The sequence below is a fragment of the Sceloporus occidentalis genome, unplaced genomic scaffold (genome assembly GCF_023333645.1).
Source record: "Sceloporus occidentalis isolate IW3139 unplaced genomic scaffold, rSceOcc1.0.p SCAF_3, whole genome shotgun sequence".
Classification (NCBI taxonomy): domain Eukaryota; kingdom Metazoa; phylum Chordata; class Lepidosauria; order Squamata; family Phrynosomatidae; genus Sceloporus; species Sceloporus occidentalis.
In genome coordinates, this window is record NW_028316983.1 from 115,138,266 (window position 1) to 115,163,911 (window position 25,646).

The window sequence follows — 25,646 nt, forward strand, 5'->3', positions numbered from 1 at the left end:
GCTTCAAAGGAAGGGAAATGCAAACCTGCTCTGAACAAATCGTGGCAAGAAAACCAGCGATAGGGTCGCCATAAGTCATAAACTACTGGACAACACAATAAAATGTTGCAGCTGGTGGAAGCAATTGTCAATAAATATTTTAGTACAACAGAAACATCATTTGGATAGTTAAAGAAAACCCAGAACTGTAGGAACAAATCCTACACCCTCCCAACACATTTCCTGTGTCTGGAAGAGCACTCAGTGATGTCTGTAAGGGACAAACTAGGACAAATCTAACACTATGATCACCTAGTGTTAAAAAAACAATTTAATTAATAGCAGCCACCCACCCTGAAGCTAGTCAGCCCTGTGGCTGTATGTATGATTTAAACTCCTCATTCTGTTTACATGACTAAAATCTCCCCACAGCTGTTATGTATGGGGGAGGGAATACTTGCAATTATTCATATCATATCTATCTGGGTTTCTCCCCTTGTAGAGCAATGGTAGAAATTTTAAAGTCAAGAAACCAGTGTTGAAAGCATTAACCTTCCCTCCCAGCACTGATGTCCAGATCTAATACTCTCCGCTTCCCTGTTCCTTTTTACCAAACTACACAGGCCCGACTTTAGAATCTCATATCATGTCTTTGATGATAAGTGGGAAAGTGTAGCAAGCCTCAGAATAATACTGCAGGCGGTGGCAGAGGGCTATTTTAGTTGGATCCAGAGTCAGGAAAATTTTTGACCTATGGAACCTGTGTCTTTCTCTTCCTCCAGTTCTTCCTAGAATACAACATCTCTCCCGCTCCTGCCCTTGCAAAATTATGTCAGCTTCTATATAGAAAGTCATGTAGAACAAGGACTAACAAACCTTAGTATTTGGCATTTACTTTCCTTCCTTCCTTTTTTTACTGGAATCTTGAGATCCACCAACTGAAGCCAGGTGTGAAATATGTTTATCGTTAAAGACAAGAGACCTCTAAGCACATGTTTAGTCCAGGAATTTGTTTCCAGTTCCAGCAGAGATCTTACAAGCCTTTAACCCATAAATCCACTCCTAGTTTCACTCCTAAATTTTTGTTTTAATTCACATAATTTAGAAAAAGTAGGAGGGAATGGAGAGAGAAAATGTTGTTCAACAAGTGGGAATTAGATATCCTTGTGGATCTAGTGCACATCATCCAGAGACCTACCTGCAAATCTGGCTCTATCTACAGCTCATTTCTAATATAGAGGAACAGAACACGAATTGATTTTTAATGTTACCAAAGTGATTTGGGTCACAGAATATGATCTAGCACTTATTTTAATTAAAAGTTGGGGTTGTGGTAGAAGGGGGCTGCAATTTCCAGAATCTTCTAGCTGGGTACTTCTAGGAATTGTAGTCCAAAAATGAACCTTTCTGGGTTTTGATTTTTATACAGAAGTATAAAAACTTTCCTTTTCATTTTTAAAAGACTTTCACCTATGACCATAGTCCTTGATTGTCTGTTTCTTTCTCATAGAAGATTATCGACAGAGGAAGCTACCAGATGGGCAGACTCTTTTGATGTCCTCCTCTCCCACAAATGTGAGTAAATATGCCTTTATTCTCTAGAGTATCCTTTGCCCTACCTACTTAGCAATTTACTAATGGTTTTTAATGATAAGATTTATTAGTTAATTGCTCTGTGAAGGCCTCAAGGGGGAGAGGAATAAGCTCGCTTAAGAGATATAGCAGAATGTAGGTCTTGAGCCTTTTCCCGTACAAGTCTCAACTTGACATCTGCTTAAATTGAGTCTGGCACCTCACTGTGAAATCTACATCAACAAAGAAAATATATTTGGTTTGTTTTCTGTGTGACATCCCATGTTGACAACAATCTCAAGTGGGAAAGTAGTGTAATAGCACCACAAACAGTGCATTTTAGGGCTAGGCAACTTCAGGGATAGGAAAGAAAGTCATTGCTCCCACCCTAGCTCTCTGGGTTCAACCCATTGCGGAGGCTGCATCCTATTTCTGATGCCTCCATCCCTGGTTTGACTTCCATCAAAATTCAGCTGTACTGCAACAGCCAAAAGAAGGCAAGCGGAAGGAGCAAAAAATGTTCTCAGACAATTTGTCGGTTTTCCAGAACACGATGCCTGGGCCAGAGAACTTCTCTTGCCCTCAGAGTGAAGGGGAAGAATCAGAAGACAAGAACATATTTGTGTATTGTATGTCAGTTATCTTCATTTGTTAGGACTTGGTGTCTTTTAGCTGAATGGTATACCCATAGTAAAAATGTTTAAAGCTTAAGCTATCATGTTTAATGGCATCAACATGGATGACCATTTTTAACATCACCCTTGTAATATCACCAGCGCCCACCTCCATGAGAACACAAGGGGGTCCTCTCTAGATCTTGGGGTTTTGCCCTGAAATCTCATTGCCTGGTATTATCTTGACCTGGCAACCCTAATGTAAGGGCCTAACTGTATGACAGGAAAATCATATTTGTTTGCTCATGTGTCTCCCTGTTCATCTATTATATGGGATGTGGTGAATTTCCCTCTTCTCTATGTGTTATGGAACAAAAGGGCACACTGGCATGGCAAAGGAAGGAGATCCATCCTACATTTTCTAGTTTTATCGCACCCTGCTTTGCTGATTCAAGCACTTTTCTCCTCAGATTGGCTCATATTTACTATCCTATAGTGACTGCTAAGTAGGGAGAGAGTTCACTTTCCTCATTAGCATAGCTTCTTTTGCTTAAAAGGTCTTAGGTGTGTATGTGCTCTCAAGTCGCCTGTCGACTTATGGCAACCACATGAATTTCTTAAGTTTCTTGGGCATGGAATACGCAGAGGTGGCTTTGCTAGTTCCTTCCTCTGAAATATAGCCTGTTATTTGTAGATGGTCTCCCATCCAAGTACTAATCAGTTCTGACCCTGCTTAGCTTCCAAGATCAGATTGGATCTGGTGCCTTTAGGGTATTTAGGCCTGCTTGAAATTTATATTAATTTATATAGGACCAGTGCAAGACTAATTTGCAATTAACATGTTTACCTTATACCTAGTCTTGCATTCCCTTTCATGGGGTTAAGGTATGTTTAAAGTAGACTCATTGAAATCAAAGTGACAACTGACTCACGACTTTTGTTTATATAAGTGTGGCTAAATCTGAACTACTTGGGTGAACCACACACTGTCGGCCCCCGAAAACCCCATGATAGGTTCCCATTAGGGTTGCCATCAGTTAGAAATGACTTGAAGGCAAACAGCAACAAGAACAACAAAGTCTGAAGCTAACTCACTGTGTTTAGTGAACCATGCTGTGTGATGTGAATCCCAACTCTATGGTGTTGTGTGCACTTGGCAGAATTGGGGAAGTCCACAGCATGGTGACATCATGGCATGCAGTAAGGATGTTTTTCCGCATCAGTGCCATCTCTTCTGATATATCAAATGTGGGGGATGGCATTCCCTCACACTTCCTGAGTGTGTTTCCACAACCAACCTGAGATTCTAGCCTTAATGCTGAATCTTGACATTTTTCCAAGCTGCCTAACAAGTTAATTAAAAAGAATCAGAATTGGGCATTCAAGTTTCAAAGGTAGGCTGCAGATTTCCACCCACACCATTGTTGAGTAAGGAAAAGCTCCTTATTTTAGTTGTAACACGATGTAATTTATGTTAGTAGCGAAAAGCCTGCAATCTGCAATTTCCACATAAACTGTATATACATCTCCAGCACCATATAATCAGCTTGCTTTTTGTCACTTAAGACTGATCAATTATCCCAGTGCTAGTCATGAAAATATTATTCTGTTCCACTGACATCTCATGCAGGGAATGCTCAAATTTCTGCTGATATTTGGAAACAACCTGTAGAGTGACTTTTTTTTTTTTACAAACTGGAGTACAGGGACGTAGCCAAGATTTTAGGAAGGGGGGGGTCCAGACTAAGTGCCACCATTATAATGGGGCTTGGGCGCGGTGGCGCAGCAGCACGCACCATTCATTTTTCTAATGGAAGGGGGGTCTAGACCCCAAGAACCCCCCCTCCCCTTGGCTACGTCCCTGTGGAGTATATTTTAGCTAATCTCTCTAATATATTTTAGCTAAACTCTCTAACAATACTCCTTTCTAACACACACACACACACTCTCTCTTTCTCTTTCTCTCTCTCTCTCTCTCTTTCTCTCTCTCTCTCTGTGTGTGGGTGGGGGTTACTGTAACAGAAATTGTCATGAAATATGTTTAAAACATTAGAAGTACAGGCCTTATTTAAAGTATTTATATGAAAACGTCAACCTTCAGGCCCTTAGGCACCACTTAGAGCAGCAAACAACAATCTAACCAATCTTTAAAACATAATAAAATTTCAATAAAACAAAGAAAAAATAGTGTAATGAAACCAGAGGAAGATGTAGCCAATAAACAGAATCCTAATTAGAGAAAAGACATATAATGAAATGCTACAAGAATCCTCTTTCAGCTTCTCGGGGCAAAGAGTTCCACATTTAAATGTGACCACAGGGTAGACTCTTCTTTCTGATATCAACCAAATTTGAGATACAGAGAAGATCTTCTCTTTCAGACCTGGGGGCCTTGGGAAGATTGGAATAAGGTATGCTAGAAGTTAGCCATTTAGAGGTTTAAAAGTAATCACCAACAATTCAGTTTGAATTGCCCCTGGGACTTGATTGGCCACCAGTATAGGACTCTGCAAGACTGGTGTCATAGGATGTTATAAGTGAGTACCCACCAGCATTTGTGTTCTGTATTTTCAAGCAAGTGCAGTTTCCAAAGATTCTTCAAAGGTAGCCTCACATAGAGGTACTGCATTAATTCAGTCTAGATGTCCTTAAGGCATGTTCACCATGGCAAGGCTTGGGACTTTATGACACACGGGTTTCAAACAGCTTTTAAAGTTAAAAAAATAATGCTTTTGGCATTGCTTGCAGCATGATGCCATCTCCATCTCATTGTTGCCTTGCCATCTAAGTGTGGTTAGAGCATGTCTTGTAGCCTCCGAATGTGCAGCTATCCCATTAGTCCTCAGGTGTGATAAGTAGCAGTTCTGGTACTGGGCTGCCAAGTTGTGTCAGTGTCTCCTCCTCTCCCTCTGTCCCCTTTCCCGCTTGCTTTTCCAGAATATACTGTCCCCCTTTAAACTTTCTTTTCTTTTCTTTTAATTAAAAAAATCTTATTAGGATACCTTCAAAATTGCTTTAACCCCCCCAATAATAATAATAATAATAATAATAATAATAATAATAACAACAACAACAACCCTGAAAAGCATGTTGGGTTGGGTATTGGGCAGGCAGGCTGGGCTAGAGAGGAATGCGGAAGAGTGTAGAAGAGAGTGTGAGGCCATTCGCACTATTGTGAAGATGTGCGAGAGGGAATGCTTCAAAACCAGTAAGTATGTGGTTCCCCTTGCTAGCAGGACCATAGTGAGAAAGGGACTTGTGTAATAAATTCCTTAACCTTGTCAGATGTTTGGCATACCTGCTTCAGATAAGTAACTACCCTATCCAAAATACAGTGAACTCTTGTTCATCTGTCAGAGTAGCACTCATTGCAAAAGAGGCTGACTTTTTAGCCCAGGGTCTGTCATATTGTCTTCTATCTAGGTATAGATTCCTCATCAGGACTATCAAATGTAGTGGCACTCCCATTTCACTGAGAGCATTCCATAGCTTTTTGCGATCTATGCAGTCAAAGACTTTGTTATAATCTATAAAACACATGCTCATTTTCTTTTGGAATGCCTTGGTGCACTCCATTATCCATTGTATGTTTGCAGTGTGATCCCTAGTGCCTCTTCCTTTCCTGATCTCCACTTGCACCTCTGGGATTTCTCTCTCCATATATGATTGGAATCTGCTGCAAAATTTTAAGCATAATTTTGCTAGCATGGGAAATTAATGCTATGGTCCTATAGATGTTACAGTCATTTATGTCTTAAACAAACAAATGGATACAGAAATTTAAAAATAAACGTGAACATTTACTTCATCTTTAAACTAGGAATGCTCCTTCCCTCTGGATGTTTTTGCCCACAGCTACCTTCAGTCCTAACTAGCATAGCCAATGGTTAGGGATTATGGAGGTTGTAGTCCAAAACATCTAGAAGAAAACGCAATCGTCTCTGTGTTAACCAAGCCTATTTTGTCTCAGCTGGGCATGGAAATGTCGGTAAACTTAGTACTGTTGCTATCTATGTTTTGTATGTCCAAGGGCAAGGTCCACTCCATGTTAAAGAACACCAATATACTAGTTAAAATGGAGAAAAAGATGGCCACAATTTTTATTCATTACAGCTGTAGATAGAGTTATTGGTCTGGATTCTGGTATTGACCAACCTGGTCTTGATCGATGAACCTGTTACTCCAGCCAGCTGCCGGACCTCTGGGATGACAGAAAGAAAGATTTAGCTTCACCTGATCCAGCTGATACCAGGGGGTGCAGGAAATGTGTCTGCTCCCACATGGGCACTGGGATTTTCCACCCTGTACCCCCTGAGTCCCTCCCAGACCCCCATATGTTACCATTGCTGTACAGACACTGGTAAAAGATACCCGGATCCAGGAGTCATGCTGACCACCTTATAAAGTTGTGATAAAGACAACCTTTCCAGTACTTAGACAAAGTGGCATGTGCATGTTTGGAACCAGCACATATATAGTAAATATACCCATGGCTAAAGAGAAAACAGGGTTCAAGGAACTGCCCAGCTGGCCAGCTAGCAGTTCCTTATATATCTACCTACCAGACCAGAGTGAAACCTGTGAGCTGCACTCCAGCTGAGTCCCCCGCTAATAAATTCAAACCAGGGAGTTTGAGCCTATTGGTTGCTGCTTCCCACCCAGTTGGGCAGCCATGCTCTGTGGCATTCTAGAGGAAGAAAGCCAGTGATCCGCCATGATGGAGGACCTGTGGGGTTGGTTTTATATTTACCACTTGTAGTGCAAATTCTGAGGGGAAAAAATAGGTCGAAGTGTAATTCAGTTTGAATGGGATGAGGATCTGGCTATGATAGTCCCAGACTGGTTATTAGCAGTGATTTTATCAGATCCTGCCCCCAGTGCCTCCAATTCCCATAATGTACAAAACCCTTATATGGCTTTGCGACTGGTGTTTATGCTTAGATTTTTTTAAAAAAGAAACAAGGCAAAGAATGAATGTTTAAATGTTTAAAAGACAGCCAACCTTCCTGGACCACAAATGGAGGCCAAGACTTGCCAGTATGTAGGTCTGTTATGCAAACTGCAGAACAGGGCTCACTCTAGGCATAAACAACTCACTGTGACTGCCTTTCAAATACTTATGCCTTTAGCATTCAATGTCTTCATCGGCCATTAGTGACAGTTAAAGAGAACACATGCTGGTTTGTTTCCACCCTGCCACCCTTTAGCATCACTGAAGCACTGCTTTCCCAGAAGCAGGTGGAAGTGGAATACAAGTGAGATTCCACAGAAGCATTTCACACAGCTCCATATGATCTAGCCATGTCTACTCCAAGTTGTTCCCATTCAGCAAACATTCCCAGCTATGTGTTAGTTAACATGTGCATTTAAATTAGGGGATGCAGTGAGCATTGTTTTGTTGCTGTATTTTACGTGGCCTTTAATTGTATGGCTTTCTCTCTTAGCTTTGTTTACAATAAGCTATACAAACAACTAGGCAGCATACAAATGTTGTAAATAAAATAAGGAAATAATTGTGAATGAGAAGTTTTCCTCTGGAAACCTGTTCCATTGTTCACTGATGAAAAGAGAAAGAGGATTAATAAAGAACAGCTTATTCATTTCTCCTTGACGTTATCTCTTATTGGCCCAATGACAGTTTCTTTTCTAATATGAAGGTTGATGGTAGTTACTCATTTCTTCTGGTTTCCCCCTCTTATAGAGCAATAGCACTATTCTGCTATTTAAAAAAGAAAGGAAAAGGGGTGACAAAGAGGAAATCTGTAATTATTCCCTGCTCTGTGAGAAGAGAAACTGACATTCGGGTAATAAAGAGACCATTCAGGCTGCACCCCTGCTACAGATAGAAAGTAATGAATTAACAGAAACAAGGCCCCTAAAAGTCTCAGTGGTACCTTACCTGTACAAACTGGAATAACTGACCTTGCAATTGTTTTATTACCTTGAATTGCTACAAATTAAAACTGAAAAAACAAACAAGGAAGGGCCACACTGACAGCAAAGAGATGCAATGGGCTGATTCCATTAGTACTGGGATGCTATGCACTGCAACTGAAGAGGATAATTCCAGAGAGGGCCAGTGTGTACCTAAAAAGAAAGCGTTCTCTCTATTTCACATGGCTGTACAGCATGGCTTGTGCTAGTCCTGAGTTTGAAATAATGGTAAAGCTCTGTCTCAGCTGAGATTCTAACGGAACTGGCTTGTAATGGCAGTTTCACACATGCTGTCACTTCCAGTCGCAGTCATCAGATGAGCATGCATCTGGGAATTTATTCTTCTTTGCTCTAATTTGTTATTTTTCCTAAATTCATATCTCTGAGGACAAAGTCAAGCTTCTTGGATGCAAAACTGAGTCAGGAGAATAGGGTGGGATGGGGGGAATAATAAGAGACAGGGAGGGAGAGGGAAAGGAAAGGGACGTGACCATCATCTGAGAGAGAGGATTCACTCTCTCTGTAGATTTTATGGCCAGGAGTGATTTTCTGGCCAGACGGATAAAGATTCCTTTTGACAAAATGCTGGAAGAGACAGAAAAATGCAGCCTATCTCACATTGCATCCCTGACAGGGTTGGACACAGAGCTCATCATTTGGCCAACATCTATCAGGACAGTCTGTCCTTAAATCCTCATCCTGACTGCAACTGTCAGACATGGTGCGGGAAGGGCATGCTAGCAATTGCTTGGGCTTGTTTTGGAAATATTTCCTCCTTTTTCCTGCCCTGGTTGTCATGTGTGTATGTGACCTCTACATAGGGCTGCCATAATTGTCCACTTTTACCAGGGACAAAATGTAGGACAAATTCAAGACCAAACTGTAGGGCAACTGCAGGACAAAACTCAGCTCAAAATGTAGGACATTTAAGGTCCACCATTTTTCTTCAATGTCCTACATTTTGGGCTGAGTTTTGTCCTGCAGTTGTCCTACAGTTTGGTCTTGAATTTGTCCCTGGTAAAAGTGGACAATTATGGCAACCCAACCTCTACACCCTGTTGGCATTTCCACCTTCTCTCCTCCATCCCTTATCTTTCCTCACACACCCACACTCACAAAGAGAGAGAAAGAGGAATTGGGCATCAGTTCCCAGCAAAGTGATGTAATTTTCTATGACTTGCAAGGGTTCAGTACACATGATTTAAACAGTGCTAGTATGTTGGAAAATCAAATATCTGTTTTTAAAGCGCTGGTTAGAGAATTGGATTTTGAGCTCCCAGCTTTTGAACGTGATTTGATCAAAGGTCAAACTGACAATGTTTCCTGAAATTATCATTTTTCAAGTGCCTGCCACTTTTGGGGGAGGGGGCAGTGTCTAGCTTTAATATTAAAAGGAAGAGCGGGAAGTGGAATGCAATCCTTCCAAACTTCCCACACACTGCTGCCTTAAAAAAATAGTTTTTCTAGTAGTACTTGAAACAACAGATCTCTGGTATAAAGGTACTGCACTTAGGGCAGAAAAATGAAATGCACAGATATAGGATGGGTGACACCTGGCTGAATGAAACTACATGTGAAAGGGATCTAGGAGTCCAAGTAGACCACAAGTTGAACATGAGTCAACAGTGTGATGCAGCAGCTAACAAGGCCAATGCGATTTTAGGCTGCATCAATAGTGTCTAGATGAAGGGAAGTAATAGTTCCACTCCATTCTGCTCTGGTCTGACCCCACCTGGAATATTGTGTCCAGTTCTGGGCACCACAATTCAAAAAGGACATTGAGAAACTGGAGCATGTCCAAAGGAAGGCGACTAAAATGGTGAAGGGTCTGGAAACCATGCCCTATGAGGAACGACTTAGGGAGCTGGGGATGTTTAGCCTGGAGAAGAGAAGGTTAAAAGGTGATATGATAGCCCTGTTTAAATATTTGAAGGGGTGTCATATTGAGGAAGAAACGAACTTGTTTTCTGCTGCTCCAGAGACTAGAATGCGGAACAATGGACGCAAATTGCATGAAAAGAGATTCCACCTCAACATTAGGAGGAACCTCCTGACAGTAAGGGCTGTTCGACAGTGGAACAAACTTTTTCGGAGTGTAGTGGAGTCTCCTTCCTTAGAGGTCTTTAAACTTTTGATTTAGATTTCCTGCATGGCAGGGGGTTGGACTGGATGGCCCTTGTCATCTCTTCCAACTCTATGATTCTATGATTCTATGTGTTAGTGGAGTGAAGATGCAATGTGGATATTGCAGGGTTGTGTAGCTGACCCTGTCCTCAGATTCTAAATCATGAAGACAGAAAAGGCTGTTGAAACAATCTCAATGTATTTGAGGGACCAGGAAGATTTGTGTTGTCTCAGAGGTAATGATGAATTTTGAAGTGCAGGTGCTCACCGTGACACTCTCCATATCCAAGTCCTTGAGCTATATTCAGAAATGCAGTCAACTGCAGTGGTCCCTATTAGCAAACAGTCTCTACATTTTTCATTTCCACCATGAACAGACCTTTTGTAAAGATAATAAGCCTTGATCCAAGGCCAAGCTTTCCCCAATATTTTTCATTAAACTGCAATAGCTCACAAGGCCATTTTGTTGCTGGGAAAATCCACCCTCTCGCCTTTTGTAAGATCAGAGGGGAGAGGCAACCTTGAGGTGGATGTCAGATGATGTAGTTGTTCCCGCTGCTCAAAAAGACCTTGTGCTTCATCCTGCGGAGTCCTGATTCCTCAGCACCATTTTTGAACCAGTGTGAAATATGCTGCTGTGTGGCTCTGCTGTATTCAGTTTCTCTATGCTCTAGTAATGTCTCAAAAGGTTATGAAGATTTACCATTTACTATCTAGATACTCAATTTATTATCTAGATACAAGATAATAAACAAAATGATGTCATCGCTTGCTTTATCTGCGGTGTCAGGCAATTTACAATCTGAGGATCTAACGTCATGGACTTTAGCTTAACAGAGTTGTACTGGGAGCAGACATTGGTGAAATATGTGTTGTCCCATTTAGCAATAGTTACACTAATGAGAGCCAGTGTAGTGGTTTGAGTGTTGGACTACGACTCTGGGGACCAGGGTTTGAATCAGTCATAGAAACCCATTGGATGACCTTGAGCGAGTCACATTCTCTCAACCTCAGAAGGAGGCAAAGACAAATTTCTGAACAAATCTTCCCAAGAGAAACCTTAGGGTTGCCATGAACTGTAAATGACTGGAAGGCATGGATCAACACCACCACTATTCTAGGTAACATCTCCTATGAACCCTAGGCTTCAGACAGATCATTCATAACACACCCCAAAAAGCGGTTGGCAGTTTCTCTTCCTTGCTGTGAAACTCCCTCCTGAGGAAAGCGAGACAGTAAATTTCCGTGTTATCCTTCTGTTGGCAACAAAGAGTTTTCCATTCAGGAGGGCCTTTGGCAATTAAACTGAGTTGCCTTTGAAGGGCTTTTAATCTAGTGGGCGCTGTTCTTTCCCTTACTGGTGGATTTTAATTCTGTTTTCAATCTGTTTTATTGTTTCACTTGTATATATTTTATGTTATTTGAGAACTGTTAGCCTTCTTAAGTGCCATTCTTTGGGAGAAAGGCAAGGCATAAATTGAATAAAATGAAATCAATGTACACATCCTATTTAATCTCTCATTAAAAGATTCTGCAGGGGCTTGCAGCCTTTCAAATGCCTACAAAATGTGTGTGTCTAGAGATGACAATGAGGCAAAAGCAATCCCGTTCCCTTTCTCTAAGCAAACAGACATTACGGTGATGCTGCTCCCAGTTTATTTTTACCTGCCCTAAAAATGTTGTCTTTCTGAGAAATGCAAAATATACAGGTTATCCCAGGACAGAGTCTGAGTGTTTTGAGGTTTTTTGGGGGAAGAGATTTAGGCCCTGTTCGCACTGAAAGAATAACTTGGTGTGGAAACCGGGTTATTTTTAGAAATACCACGATTGAATCTCTCCGTGGCATTTGATTGCCAGGATCGATTCTGTCTGTGGCATTGATTTGCCACGATCGTTGCATTTTACCCTGGGATTACGTTCACATTTGCCAATGGGGTAAAATGCCATGATCCTGGCAAGAGGGGGAGAGGAGGAAGGGGAGGAAGAGTGGAGGTGGCTGAGGAAGAAGAAGAAGCACAAGGACGGAGGGTGGGAAAGATCGGGATGACAGAGGAAGGAGGAAGAAGAGGAAGCAGAAGGATGGAGGGACCAAACAGAGCCAGGATCAGGGGTGATAGAGGAAAGAAGGAGAGGAGAGGAGGAAGCAGAGGGATGCAGAGTGCCAGTGGGGGCAAGATCGGGGTGAAGGAGGGAGAGGAGGAGGAAGCAGAGGGATGTGGGGTGCCAGCAGGGGCAAGATCGGGGTGAAGGAGGGAGAGAAGGAAGAAGGAAGGGGTCGAATGGGAACAATTTACAAGTTCCCATTGGCAAAAAAACGGTTCTTTTGAAAAGAACCGCAAGTAAATCCATGCCCAAAAACCCTGGGTTATGGGATATTTACCCTGCAGCCCCCCAATTCGGGTTAGAAAACCCGGCGCAAGTATGAACGATCCCCCAATTCGGATTAGGAAACTCCGGTGCAAGTATGAATGACCCCCAATTTGGGTTAGGAAACCCCAGTGCAAGTATGAATGACCCTCATTTGAATCGGATTGGAGCCCAGGTTAAAATGTAGTGTGAATGGCCCCTTAGTAGAAGTGAAGAAGGGATAATAAACATCTGCTTGAGGCACTAGTCCCTTTTCTATCATTTATTTTATTCACAAGGTCACAGAGTAAACTCAGAGCAGGAGGCTAGCTAGAGGTCTGTGTAGGATTTCCTAACTCCAGCTGGTGATTCTGCCCATTGACTTCTTTAGACTGCTCTCTTGTGTACAGAGGTCTTTCTCAGCATATCAGTCATGAGAAAGTGCTCTTGATTCATCAGAGTCCTTTTCTTTTCCTCACGTCTTTGGCAATCCTTCTGCTTTTGGAAAATCCAGCAATGATATGAGGAAGATGGAAAAAGTATAGTCAGGAAGCACATGATGAAAAGCTGTTTACAGAGTGTTTTAAAAACAAAAGCAAAATTTCCCCAAGAAGCCAGCTGGTAACAAGCTGTGGATTGGGAAAAATCTGCAAACTAGTGAATTTAGCTCACAAGACAGTGTCTTAAATTGCCAGTTCCCTGTTAAAGACTGAGCTACATTTCCCTTCCCTTTTATACTTGCCCAGTTGTTACAGCTTGGGATTTTGGAAATGTGTACATATGTACAAATGATCAGAGTGATTTGCCTGACCAACTCTTCCAAAATTCAAAGTGTTGTGGAGATTGGTTTGCAGTGGACTGCTCCCGGACATAACACATGGAGAACTGTTATCTGCTCATGTGTCAGAGGGGCCAAAAGACAGCATTCTATAACAAGTTTAAATGGCAAATAGTGCTCAAATACTGAAAATGGCCAACATCTATAACACATATTACAAAACACCAGTGGAAACACTTGGGGGGTGCGGATCACACCAGGTAACGCCCTAAGGAGGGGTGACACTACTGCTCCTCAAACACCCACCTTTGGGCAGAAATGGGCTGTGGCATTCATCTACTTCCTTTCAAAAGGCTTTAAAAAATGGTGGGCGTGGGATGAAGCTCAGTGGGAGGAGAAGGGAGAGGACCCAGAATTTTTAAATTAAAATTGAAAATGTCAAAATGTTATTTTTTTAAAAAAAACTTTTTGGGGATTTTTAAAAAATTATTCTTTTAATTTTTTCTTTAGAAACATCACATTTTAACCAAATCTTCATTATGTATATGTAAATATATTTAGACTGTGCATAAGATATTGTCATCTGAAGGTATAATTTTAATTTTGTAAGTTGTTTATGTCACAACTATTAGCATTACATTCAGTGTATATGGCAATTATGATTTACAAGTAACATTAGTGCAAAAAAGCATTACTAAGAATTCTGTATAGTGTGAAATGGGAGGAGGTCAGTAGGTGTATGTGATACCATGAGTTACTGCACCAGATGACACCAACCCTAGTGACGCCACTGCAAAGCACTCCCAGAATTTCAAAACAAATCAGAAGCTTTCAATATGCTAGGTAGAGAGGAGTTGACTTACAGAACAGATAGGTTTATTGCCTAGCACTTGGAGAAGGGGAACAGAACAGAAGGAAACGGAATGGGAGGAAAATGTGTGTTATCGCATAGGAAAATGCTGCCGATGCTACCAGGAGTCCTCAATCCATCCCCCAACCATTCCACAGCAGCCGATTTTGAAGAATGATTCTGAACCGTTCTTCAAAATCGGCTGCTGTGGAACGGTTGGGGGATGGATTGGGGATTCCCGGCGGCATCAGCGGTGTTCTCTTGTGTGATAAAACATGTTTCTCCCCCGTTCTGTTCCCTTCCCTTCCATTCCTGTTCCTCAGAGTGCCATGCAATAAACATAAGAGATATAGACTTGACAGAATTTTCTAATGTTATCCCATGAATGCAAGGATAGATGCTAGTCTGCTGCCACCATTAACAAATTCCCACACCAGTCATGAGCTTAACATGATTGTGATGATGAGGGGAAAAATAGCACACTCTTCAACCTGTAGTGGAATCCAACTAAATACCCACAAACTTTCTTGGTTGAGCAAAGCAATAAATGCCCCATAGTCATTGTAAAGACAAATTCATAATTGAGTAAAACAGCCCCAAAGGAAACTTACAACAATACATGAATGACTTACACCAGTGGAAAACTCCATACTCATCCCAAAGCTGGTCTTGGCAGTCCTCATGATATATGGCTACCTCCAGGGAGATACTGTGGTTTTTGGCCCTTATTCTGAATTTTCTCTGAACTAAGCAAAGTTGGGGGAAACTCTGGTGTTTTCTGGAAAGCCTGGAGTGATCTTGGGTTCATTGTGTGTGTGTGAGTCACTGGACTGGATTAGATCCAGTTGTCCATATACAAAAGTGCCACATCACTCCCCTTCCCCTACACTGGAAAGAGCAGTGAAAGGGGATGACTTGTTCTCAGATCCACTGCAATGCTTCCTCACAGGCAGGACCTCTGTGTAAAGCCTGCCTGGCATACTGTTGCTTCTGCTGAGGTCAGAACAGCGTTCCCATGAAATCACCGAAGAGTGAGTAGAGTAACCCTGTCTTGTTTTACTGCCAACACAAGTCCAGGTCCCCAAGAGATAGTACAGGAGGAAACAGAACACAGGAGAATTCCTGAGGGATGTGTGGCTCACCAGCAAGGATGCCATAGCACTATAAACTATGTCAAACACAGTCAAGCAATCTGTCCAAATGAGAGTCCAAAATGGAGATCCAAAAGCTCGGTCTGAGGTTATGAGGCAACACAAATCAGGAGCACAAACCAGGAATGTTACATTCAATGAATTGGTTGGTTGTGAGCAGCAAGTTTCCCAAAGGAGATGTCAGAATTGATGGCCTGTTTTCAGCATGCAGCTGTTCCATTTGATTCTTAACGGTTCCGATCTCCATACTCCCTCCTTTTCTCTGATATGCTAGGTGCTGTTATTTCTATGTCTTGTTGCTCAGGTACTACCATGCCTCCTTCGCCCTCTGTTTCACTAGTCTGGCAGTTTGTCTCACTTTCTTGCCCCCCTGACGCATCTTCCCTCTCTATCTCCCTATCTGAATCTGAGTCCTGGGGTGGTGGGGCACCACAGTCATTTGCATTGTTGATCCCATGGTGGGGTGCCCTGTTCTGATCTCTGCAGAAGCAAAGGTGACAGCCAAATTCTTGCAAGGCTGTATACTTGCCTGGTTGTCACAGGTTGGGATTTTAGAAATGTGCACATATGTACAAATAATCTGAGTGGTTTGCCTGACCAACTCTTCCAGCGGTGGTGGCAGTGACACCGAGGGGAAAAGGCCATATTAGCAGGGCTAATATGGGGTTAGCTTGGCTGGCCCTTATGGACAATGATGTGGCATTGCACTGGATTCTGTCCAGTGCATGTGGTTGCCATCATGGTCAGTTCAAGGCCATAATAATCCAGACTAGCACCGGATTAAGCAGCTGGTATAGATGCACCCCACATTTCATCTTTACAAAATGTAGCTATGGTGCAATCCTACATATGCCTATTGCAGCCTGAGTTTTAGAACCTTATGAGTGAAAAGTTCTAGTTATTCAACATTATTCACCTTATTCCAGTTGCCAAGGTAGGTCTGAATGTTGTTCATTGTAAATTACTTATTCCATTGATCTCAGTGGGATTAGGTTTATTTTGTACTCATTATGAGCTTGTCTCTCAGCAGTAGGATTTCAGAGGCTAACGTGAATTAATGTTCCTTCACAAACATCCCTGCACCTGGAAAATTAGCATATGGAGAGGAAAGACTGAGATGGAACATTTATTTCTCTCATGCTTGTTTTCCCTGAAGGTGGATTTGTTTGTTTATTAACTGGAATGTGAGTCTTCACCTACAGCCAGTCATTGTACAGCCCAAATATAGGTTTACCACCTGTTTGAAACCGGGTAGAGGCACAAGTTACTTTACCTGGACTGTGGCCATTGAGTTTAATGACTATCATACTTGAATAGGGTGCCCCAACACATTCTGCAAAATATCACTATTATTAAGCACCAATGAGATAAAACTACACTCACAATCTACCAAAAGCCAGCAGCCAAAGCTTTGTGCTCTTCTCTGTCAATCTGTATTAAAACGGTAATGATTAGAATGGGAATTATCATTTTTATACACAAATGACAATGATAAATGCATTCTAAATAGCAAATGAGACACAAAAGGCTGCAAGGTACAGATTCACATTCAACTAAGGCTGAATCATTGTTGTAACGGTGCACACTTCTTGCAGGCCTTATTTTAAAGGAAAATGGTCATTTGTTTTGCCACTGTGCCAACAAAATTCAACTGCAAGTGGTGGGGAGAAGATGATGGGGAACACAAAAATAAGTGTTGTTCCCATATGTAGTCTCCCTGTTGTCCACTCCTGATTTAAAGCATGAGTCTTTTTCCAGTGTTATCAACTCACATCTTAAGGGGATACAATAGTCATAATTGCCTGGTTCTACATCTCCCACAGAATGGTATGCTGGGATCCTGAGATGGTACTGTCTCTGTAAACTGGGATTAAAATCTCTGAGTAGTTTTCTTATTTTATCTTATCCTTTCTTTGTTTTTCTTTTTTTTAAAAAGTTGTTGGAAACAAACACAATGGGGCGAAAGGCTGTAGCCTACCCCTTTTCCTGACATGCTGAATTTCCATTTCCAAGGAGAAAAGTAAAAGTGTTGCAAAGACAACCTCCCCCCTCCCTTGCATTACTAACTGAACGATGCAGAGAATGCGCAAACTGAACCTGGTACCAAATTTCAAATATGAATAATATATTTTCTTTGTTTGTTTTCTCAGATGGAGTGGCTGCATTTCGTGCGTTCCTGAAGACAGAATTCAGTGAGGAAAACCTGGAATTCTGGTTGGCCTGTGAGGAGTTCAAAAAGACAAGGTCTACTGCTAAGCTGGCTTCCAAGGCTCAGAGGATTTTTGAAGAATTTATTGATGTGCAAGCACCACGAGAGGTTAGCAGAGAGAAGGCATGGTTATTTTAGCAGGATGAGTTTTGAACAGATACCTGAACTTGGAAATATTACTATTTTGGACTACAGCACCCAGCATCCCTCAGCCAATTTGACTAGCTGTCATGCTGGCTGAGTGGATTCTGGGATTTGTATTCCAAATGAGTAACTTTTTCACGTTGTGGTCTTCTAAAAGGTCAGTAAATAAGAGCTGAGATCTCCATACTATTAGTTATTGTTTTGAGTCTTTCTCCAACAATCTCTGGAGCATACCAGAAACAAAACTGAACTTTTTGGCCTTTCCATAAAATCATATGGCATCAAAACTGCATGTAGGTGGACTCCATTCAGCAACATGTCTTTGGAAGCACCAGAACATGTTTAGAAGTGTTACAGCAAAGGTAGTGAATACTTAAGCAGCAAGCACCAGGGGTTTTTGTTTGCTTATTTGTTTAACTGCTGTGCCACAATTTTGCACCTTTTTACTGCTGAGTCTCTTGTGAACATCAAGTGATTATAATTCCACTTGAATCCATTTCAGTTTCAGGTTATAACACAACAAAACCTGGAAAAGTCAAAGAAGAGTGTGAATACCTCAGCAAGGCACTGTATGTCATTGTGCTAAACAGGCTCCCCCTTCATTTTTCAGCTTACAAGAAATTGATAGATATGGGACTTTATCACAAGTGAGAAATTTCTCTTAATTTCGAATGAAAAGAAAGCGGACCAGAACGCATTCACGTGAATTCACTAGTTCAGCGAATTTACGTGAATGCGTATTGCATTCAAACTGGCTCCCCATTGCCCGAAAATAGCATGCCATTGCCCGGATTTGCATGTGGTAGTCTATCATGCAATAACGTGAAACCCCATGATTGCGCTCAGACTGACTTCCCATTGCCCAAATTTGCGTGTAGTGGGTTATCACACAATAACATTAAACCCCATGATTGCGTTCGAATTGCCATTGGATTATACTTCCAATTTCCCTTGTCTAATAAACTCTATGGGCAAATGTGACCAAACAAAAGCTATCTTTGCTTGAAATAGGAGAGCTCCCCCAATAAACTACCTTGTTTTAATTTTTTTTCCAGGTGAACATAGACTTTCAGACCCGGGAGGTGACAAGAAGGAACATACAAGAGCCATCGCCATCATGCTTTGACCAGGCACAGGGGAAAATTTACAGCCTCATGGAAAAAGACTCTTACCCCAGGTTCCTGAGGTCCAAAATTTACACAGACCTGCTGTCTCAAACCCAGAGGAGGCTCAGCTAGATCAGGGATGGATTTGGGGAAGCTGTCCCTCCCAAGTCACCATGAGCTTCCTGCACTGGCCACATCCATTTCCACATGTGAAATTAAGTTCATTGGTGTTGCAACAGCAGTAGAATGAGAGGAGGAATGGAAGAAATGTGGAGAAATTGGGCTGTATATGTGTAAAAACATTTTACAACTTAAGTCCATTGCTTTCTTGGGGTCCTCTTTTGTGTGCACAGGCATGTCTGTTTTGAACTGAAGACCATGTACACACACAGCAGTTGATGCTTTTTTAGGAGTGTAACATCTGCCCTATATTTTATGCTGGATTCACCAGTCCCAAAGCCGGGCTTACTAAAATTCGACTACACCAGGCCAGTCTGTAAATAATCATCAATGCTGGGCCATAGGCAGCAAAAGCCAGATTTCAGACTGAGTATGTGTAGGATGAAGGAGAAGTTGTCAGTGAGGTCCAGAAACCATTGGCTGGAAGGTCAAACTACCATGTACAAAGAACTACTTAGATCACAGTAATTCATCTTTAGCCAAAATAATAGCTAACCAAGCATATAAGATGGTGGCAGGCAACAAGCAAGCAATGAGGTAGCAGACAAAGACAAGCGAGGCCATTTCCTTTGGTCATTTATTGGGCCTGGAAACAATGACAGGCCCAAGAAATTTTGTTGCCTCAGATTTAGATAAAAATTGTGGTTCTTACCCCTCCATACCCCCAAATCATGCATGATAACTAAATAATAACCAGGCTAGTTATTTTGGCACATAAGGCGGAAAATCCCGTAAGCACATTTCCCCATCATTGGCAGTCAAAACACAATGATAACAAAATAAGTAACTAACTGGCCTTTCAAGACATCAAAAATCTGCTGCCTGAAGTAGATGTTTCACTCTGCCTAACGTAGGGCAGAGTGTCTTGGGAAGGAGCCCAGCAGAGCTCTGAAGAATTGCAAACTTGCAATCAAATTTCCCTTAATTTTACAGCCTTTTGCGGTTCATCAAAGGTTATGCAGTTTGCAGATGAGGAACTCTAATCCTGACAGGAGGTCCCGCTGCACTGTTTCCCTGTATATTTGGACGTTCACCAATTTACTGATGTAGTATGTCAGAGGTATGCATTATTATCAGTTTGGACAACTATCTGGCTATTAAAGCCAGACAGAGCATGAACTAACTCCTAGGTCAACACAGAATGACCCAATGAGCTCCACTTTCTGTGGTTTTGTGTTAATGTAATCCTGAAGCATTCTCTACCCTTTAAAAGTGTTGTCCCTTGCCTATTTATATAGAATTGAAAATAGCCAGTCAGTATAAATTGTTTTACATTTCAAGCATTTCTCTTTTTTATTGTGAATGTTAGCCCTACTCCCTTTTTTAAAGAATGGAAACTGAAGCCAGGAAAAAATGGTACTCCCTTTGGAATCCGTTGCTTTGTAGTAAGGCTGGTCCTGGAGAGAAAATCAATACACATTTTTCTTATTACAGTCTAAAGAGCAAAAGCCCTTCTCCAGGGAATTAAAAAAAATATCTTAAAAGGCCTGTAACAGAATCTCACCTGATTATTATTATTAATTACTATTATTATTTTAATGTTGTTACTGGACAAAAAATTCAACAGTCTGGCATGTTAGGAACAAGTACATCAGGTTTCCCAACCTGGAGTTTTCAAAACCTTTTTGAATTACAAGTTCCATAATTGTTCCTTTCTGGCTAGTACTGATAGTTGTTGTTGTCCAACCCATCAGAGGGTGCTATGTTGCAGAAGGCTATCCTAAAGAAGTAGAAGCTTACCCAAGTCCAGAGATTCCTTCTACAATTCACTAGACATTTACGAAAACTACCATTCTTCTGCTTTCTTGCACCAATGGACAAAAGTGGCACTGAATTCCACCATCATATTATTTATAATCATCATTGACTGTTATTTATCATTCATTGACTCATACTGGTGCTCTGCAAACATGCAAGGATATATAGTTCCTGCTGAAAGAGTACTTGCTTAGAAAAAAAAGAGATCTTTTGCAGATGAAAATCCAAGTCTTGAAGCTCTGTTTGGGTGTGTGCATATAAATATAGATACTAGATATTATGCAGCATTCACGTCTGTCTGTCTCATAATACAGCAGCATGCCCAATTAGAGATGTGTATATGTGCATATGTTGTATTTTAGTACCTAAGGTACAAAACTTACAGTAGACTTCATGTAGATATGTGTCAAGTCCTAATGGTACCAAAATCTGCAGATAACAAATATTTTAGGATAAACTTTGGGGTGAGGGTGGGTTTGGGATTTTATGCAATAAAGAGAGAACAAGGAAACAGGGTTCTTAAACTAGCATTCACAGGGTAAGAAAAATGCATATGTTTGGATGTCTGTCATAATCTTTTGCACTGTATGTTCTTGCAAATATGAGGTACAAAACCCCATGGTTTACAAGCATTGATGAGATGTAAGGGGCAGGTGCTAGAATAGGAGATAGCTGAATAATAAGGCAGAAAATGGCTTCCATTTATAAAACAATTATCCTCCCCACCATCCCAATGCCAGTTCCAGCTTAGTGGTAGAGCAACTCAATGTGTAATGCAATGAGTTATTTTTCCAATCACTGCAACAAGTAATAAAAGTGGATTACTTTTCAAACACTGTACTGGGTGATGGGAACAAATTTCTTATGAAAAGCGAACTTTCCAAGCTTTGTGATAAGAGAGATTCAGCCTGTTTTGGAGCTTCTCAAATTTTCCATTCAGCACAGCGACAGCTCAAGATATTTCACGCTGCTGCAGGCAGTAAATCGAAACCGGGTTCCCTATAGTGGTATGAAATAAAAATAACGCTAAAAGATTTGCTGCCCTTTAATGATCCCACGATGTTTGCTGCCTGCACTGCATGTGGGGAGAAAGGAGGAGGAAGCAAAAACACCAAATAAAAGTGGGCTCAAAGGGTTGCCCTCTTCAAACCTCTTGTGCAATGGTGCCCTAAGACGATTATAGAGAATCTGCCAATATTTGTGTGACTTCTTGCGCAGATTCATTTCATATCTCTACATAGATGGTCAGAATGCTTCCTTCTGACTCCGTCCACATGGACTGTCACATTACAGTCGATTTACATATGTAGCAAAAACATAATGTAACTCAGCTTTCCTTAACCAGTTGTTTTTCATTGCTAGATCTCAGCAGCCCCAGATATTTGAGGTGATAGGAGAGCCCAAAACATCTAGCAGTCCCCAGGTTGGTGAAGACTGATGTAGTTTTTCCTGGACAATTATGACACCAGAATGAATTGGACTTAATGCATCCAAGGAAAAGCAGCACATAGAAAATTAGCATGTCAAAGAAAATGCTAATTTGACTGCTTTCCCGCCTGGCAAGTGCAAGGATTTTTCCCATTCATTTTTATTTCTGTGTATGTAAAATGAAAGCCAGTGTAGTGATTTGAGCATTGGGCTATGACTTTGGAGACCAGGGTTTGAATCCCTGCTCAGCCACCAAAACCCACTGGGTGATCTTGGGCAAGTCACACTCTCTCAGAGAAAAGCAACAGCAAATCACCCCTGAAAAAATCTTACCAAGAAAACCCCATGAGTGGGTCACACAGGATCACCATAAGTCAGAATTAGGTTGAAGGTATACAACCACAAACAAGCATTAAAAATACGCAATATCTGGTCTTCACTCTGAATGTTATAGCCTGTGGGGAAAACAGCACAATGGGATTCTATGGACATTTTCTGATTTGGGCCAGACTTTGGAAAAGTTACTTTTTATGATTAGATCTCTCAGAATCTTCAAGGTGAAATGGCCTTTATGTAGATTGGACAAAGTGAAAGGATTTTGTGTGGGGATCGGAAAGATGGGAGGAAGGAAAAACAAAGCCTCTCCCAACCTGGCTCCTAGATTTGTTGGGACTACAATTCCTATAACCCCAACCAGTCATAAAGGTGACTGTAGTTCAATTTGACCATCTGGAGAAAGTCAGGCTGGAGACATTTCTGACATGATGAGACATTTTAAAGCCACTTTGATGTGAAAATAATTTTCTGGCTCCCTTTGGAGAAGCCAGGTCAAGCCGTTTCCATACAGATACTTTCGGTGGATGCCAGATGCATTTATTCTGGATGCCTGAAATCTGCAAACCACATAGGCCAGTACTTTAACAAAATATTCTTAAGCAAGCTTGTACTATAACTAACAACTTAGCTGTCACCTATAGTGGATGTCAAAGGTGGGGAACTTTTATAATTTAAAAGAGAATACATTCTTTATTTTCTTCCTGGCTTTGAGCACCACAGGTGACTAACCTAGGCACCTGCAGGGATACTGGTCAATATAAAATAATGTGAATTAGCAGCTTTTGGAGGCTTTTTGTAAAACTATTTTATAGTCCCTAATGCTGCTCTTCATATCTCCCACTTCAGGCTACTGTCTTATAATACCTACATGGAAGTAAGGTCCACTAAACTCTATGGGCCTTGCCTCTGAGATGATCTGCATAGGCTTGGGCTGTTTATCATTCAAGTAAAAGCTGTGCCTATGCTAGAAATACCCCCTCCCCATCCCATGGAAACTGTGGAACTTTAGCACAAGCTTTCTGCATGCATACTACATTTTCTTTTGTCCCAATAGCTCAGATTATAAGAGAGATTCAATAACATTAATAAAGTATTATGAAAGGAAATTTCTCATCTGAAACTATTACATTTTTATTTATTTTTTTCTTTCTGTAAGCAGGTCACACGCAAATACACACAGAGAGGAACAAAAATAGTCTAACCATTTAAAAGTCTCATTTTAATGGGGGAAATTGGTACGCATTGTGGACTGTAATGCTAAAATCACGGCCTCATGTTCACTAAAACTGGCATGTGATGAATGCTTTCCTCCCATATTAATAAAACCAAGGAATGGAAATGGGGCCCCAATTATTGAAATACCCTCTATTATCCTGTATCTTTGCAAAGATAAATATCTTGCCTTTTGTTTAGCTTCTACAGGCAATTCAGGGAGAAAATATTCTCTCAAAACTGCCATAGCCTAAAGATATTAAAAGAAAGCCATTACATTATTTAGTGCATTAGATACTTAACGTTCTGTGTGCGTCAGACTCCACTATTACTAGAATTATTTACGACTGAAGGTCAATTCATATACTAGGCAGCGCACACAAAAAACACTCATGCATTCAGTATCCCAAGGCTTTTGGCATCTCATGGAAAATGGGTGGAAAAGTTTTGATTTTGAACATCATAGTAGCATGGCCAATAGTCAGGGACTGTAGGGTTTATAGTTCAAAACATCCATTCAGTCAAAGGATTCACATTCTTGATATCTCACTTTCACTTCGAGCAGTGTTTGCAGCCATGCCACAGATTGCTTGATCACATGAAAGCAGCGCATCATCATATGTGTGGCTTGAGAGTCCTTTCAGTGAGCAGTCATGCCAAATAAATATCTGCATGCATGTGAACTTTTATGTGTCCTGTGTTTCATATAATTGACTCAGGAAAAAGAACCCAGAATGTGGCAGTGCCTCTAAAGAGTGAGAGCTGTGTAAGATTGTTTTCCTACTGAGTTCCATAGGGAAGTGAAAGTGGGCTGAAGTCTTGGACAATTTAGGGACAGGGATCTGATTGGCACTCCAAGTATAAGTCCATAGGAAAAAGACCTAGCTAGTACTCTAAGTGCTTGGGAAAATTCCTTTTTGGGGCTACAGTTCCCAGACTCCTCCAGTCAAATAATTTTTCCATGCTCTTCATATCCTTCAGTATATGCACATAATGTATATTTTCCCTTTGCTTTCTCCCATGTAAGTGAATACCTATTATTCTTTCATATGAATGAAAATAAAGGCAGATAAACCAGTGCTACAGGGTAGAAATTTATCAAACCCGAAGAGTGCATAATCCAACCTTTGCCAAGAAAGATCCCATTGGTATAGATCAGTGGTTTCCAACCTGTGGGTCGGGACCCCTTTGGGGGTCAAATGATCTTTTCAAGGGGGTCGCCTAAGACCATTGGAAAACACCTATTTAATTACAGTTATGAAGTAGCAATGAAAATAATTTCATGGGTTTGGGTCACCACAACACAAGGAACTGTATTAAAGGGTCACGGCATTAGGAAGGTTGGAAACCACTGGTATAGATGCACCTGTAGGCAGCCCCTGTATCTTTCTGTACAGGATGATGGAGATAGCTATTGTCATACATGGCCATCTATAGGCTCTCCCACTACACATTCAGGAAAACCACCATAATTTCAATAGTCATTATATATTGTGGAAGACAGAGAAATTCAGTCTTTGTACATTTCAGTTTGCATTGTAAATCTTCACTCATTTTGTTCTTGGTTGGGAGAATTAAAAGCATCAACATTTTCTCTTTTCTGGATGAAACATTTTGAGACTTTTTTGGTGATTTCTCATACCTTTTGCAAAAATTGTACAAAAACACAATATTTTGCACAAAAAAATTATATCCAGAATCCTATATCAGTTTATATTGAACTAATGTGGGGCCCGAACAGACAGGCCAAAATAAAGCTGCTTCGGGTCACTTTGGAGGTATACTGTTTAAATGATGCATGCATCCTAAGAGGCCAGATGCCACGCCAAAGTCACGCTCCACTCCTAAGGACTGGACCACAGCTTTGGCACAGCTTATGGCCTCTTAGGACGCATGCAGCATTTAAACAGCATAACTCCAAAGTG

The 25,646-nt window shown here is 41.1% G+C and overlaps 1 protein-coding gene across 6 annotated transcripts in view; it reads left to right on the top strand.

The window, feature by feature from the left end:
* RGS8 (regulator of G protein signaling 8) overlaps nt 1-24,404 on the top strand; it is a 63,218-nt gene extending 38,814 nt beyond the window's left edge. For 5 of the 6 annotated variants that reach the window (XM_089515886.1, XM_089515888.1, XM_089515891.1 and 2 more), the window contains 3 exons: nt 1,490-1,554; nt 17,499-17,665; nt 18,757-24,404. In XM_089515886.1, the coding sequence (XP_089372012.1) occupies nt 1,490-1,554; nt 17,499-17,665; nt 18,757-18,939 (415 nt within the window). In that variant the 3' untranslated portion in view covers nt 18,940-24,404. The remainder of the gene's footprint in view (nt 1-1,489; nt 1,555-17,498; nt 17,666-18,756) is intronic. The other variant, XM_089515887.1, reaches the window with a different exon arrangement.
* Nucleotides 24,405-25,646: the final 1,242 nt, after the last annotated feature.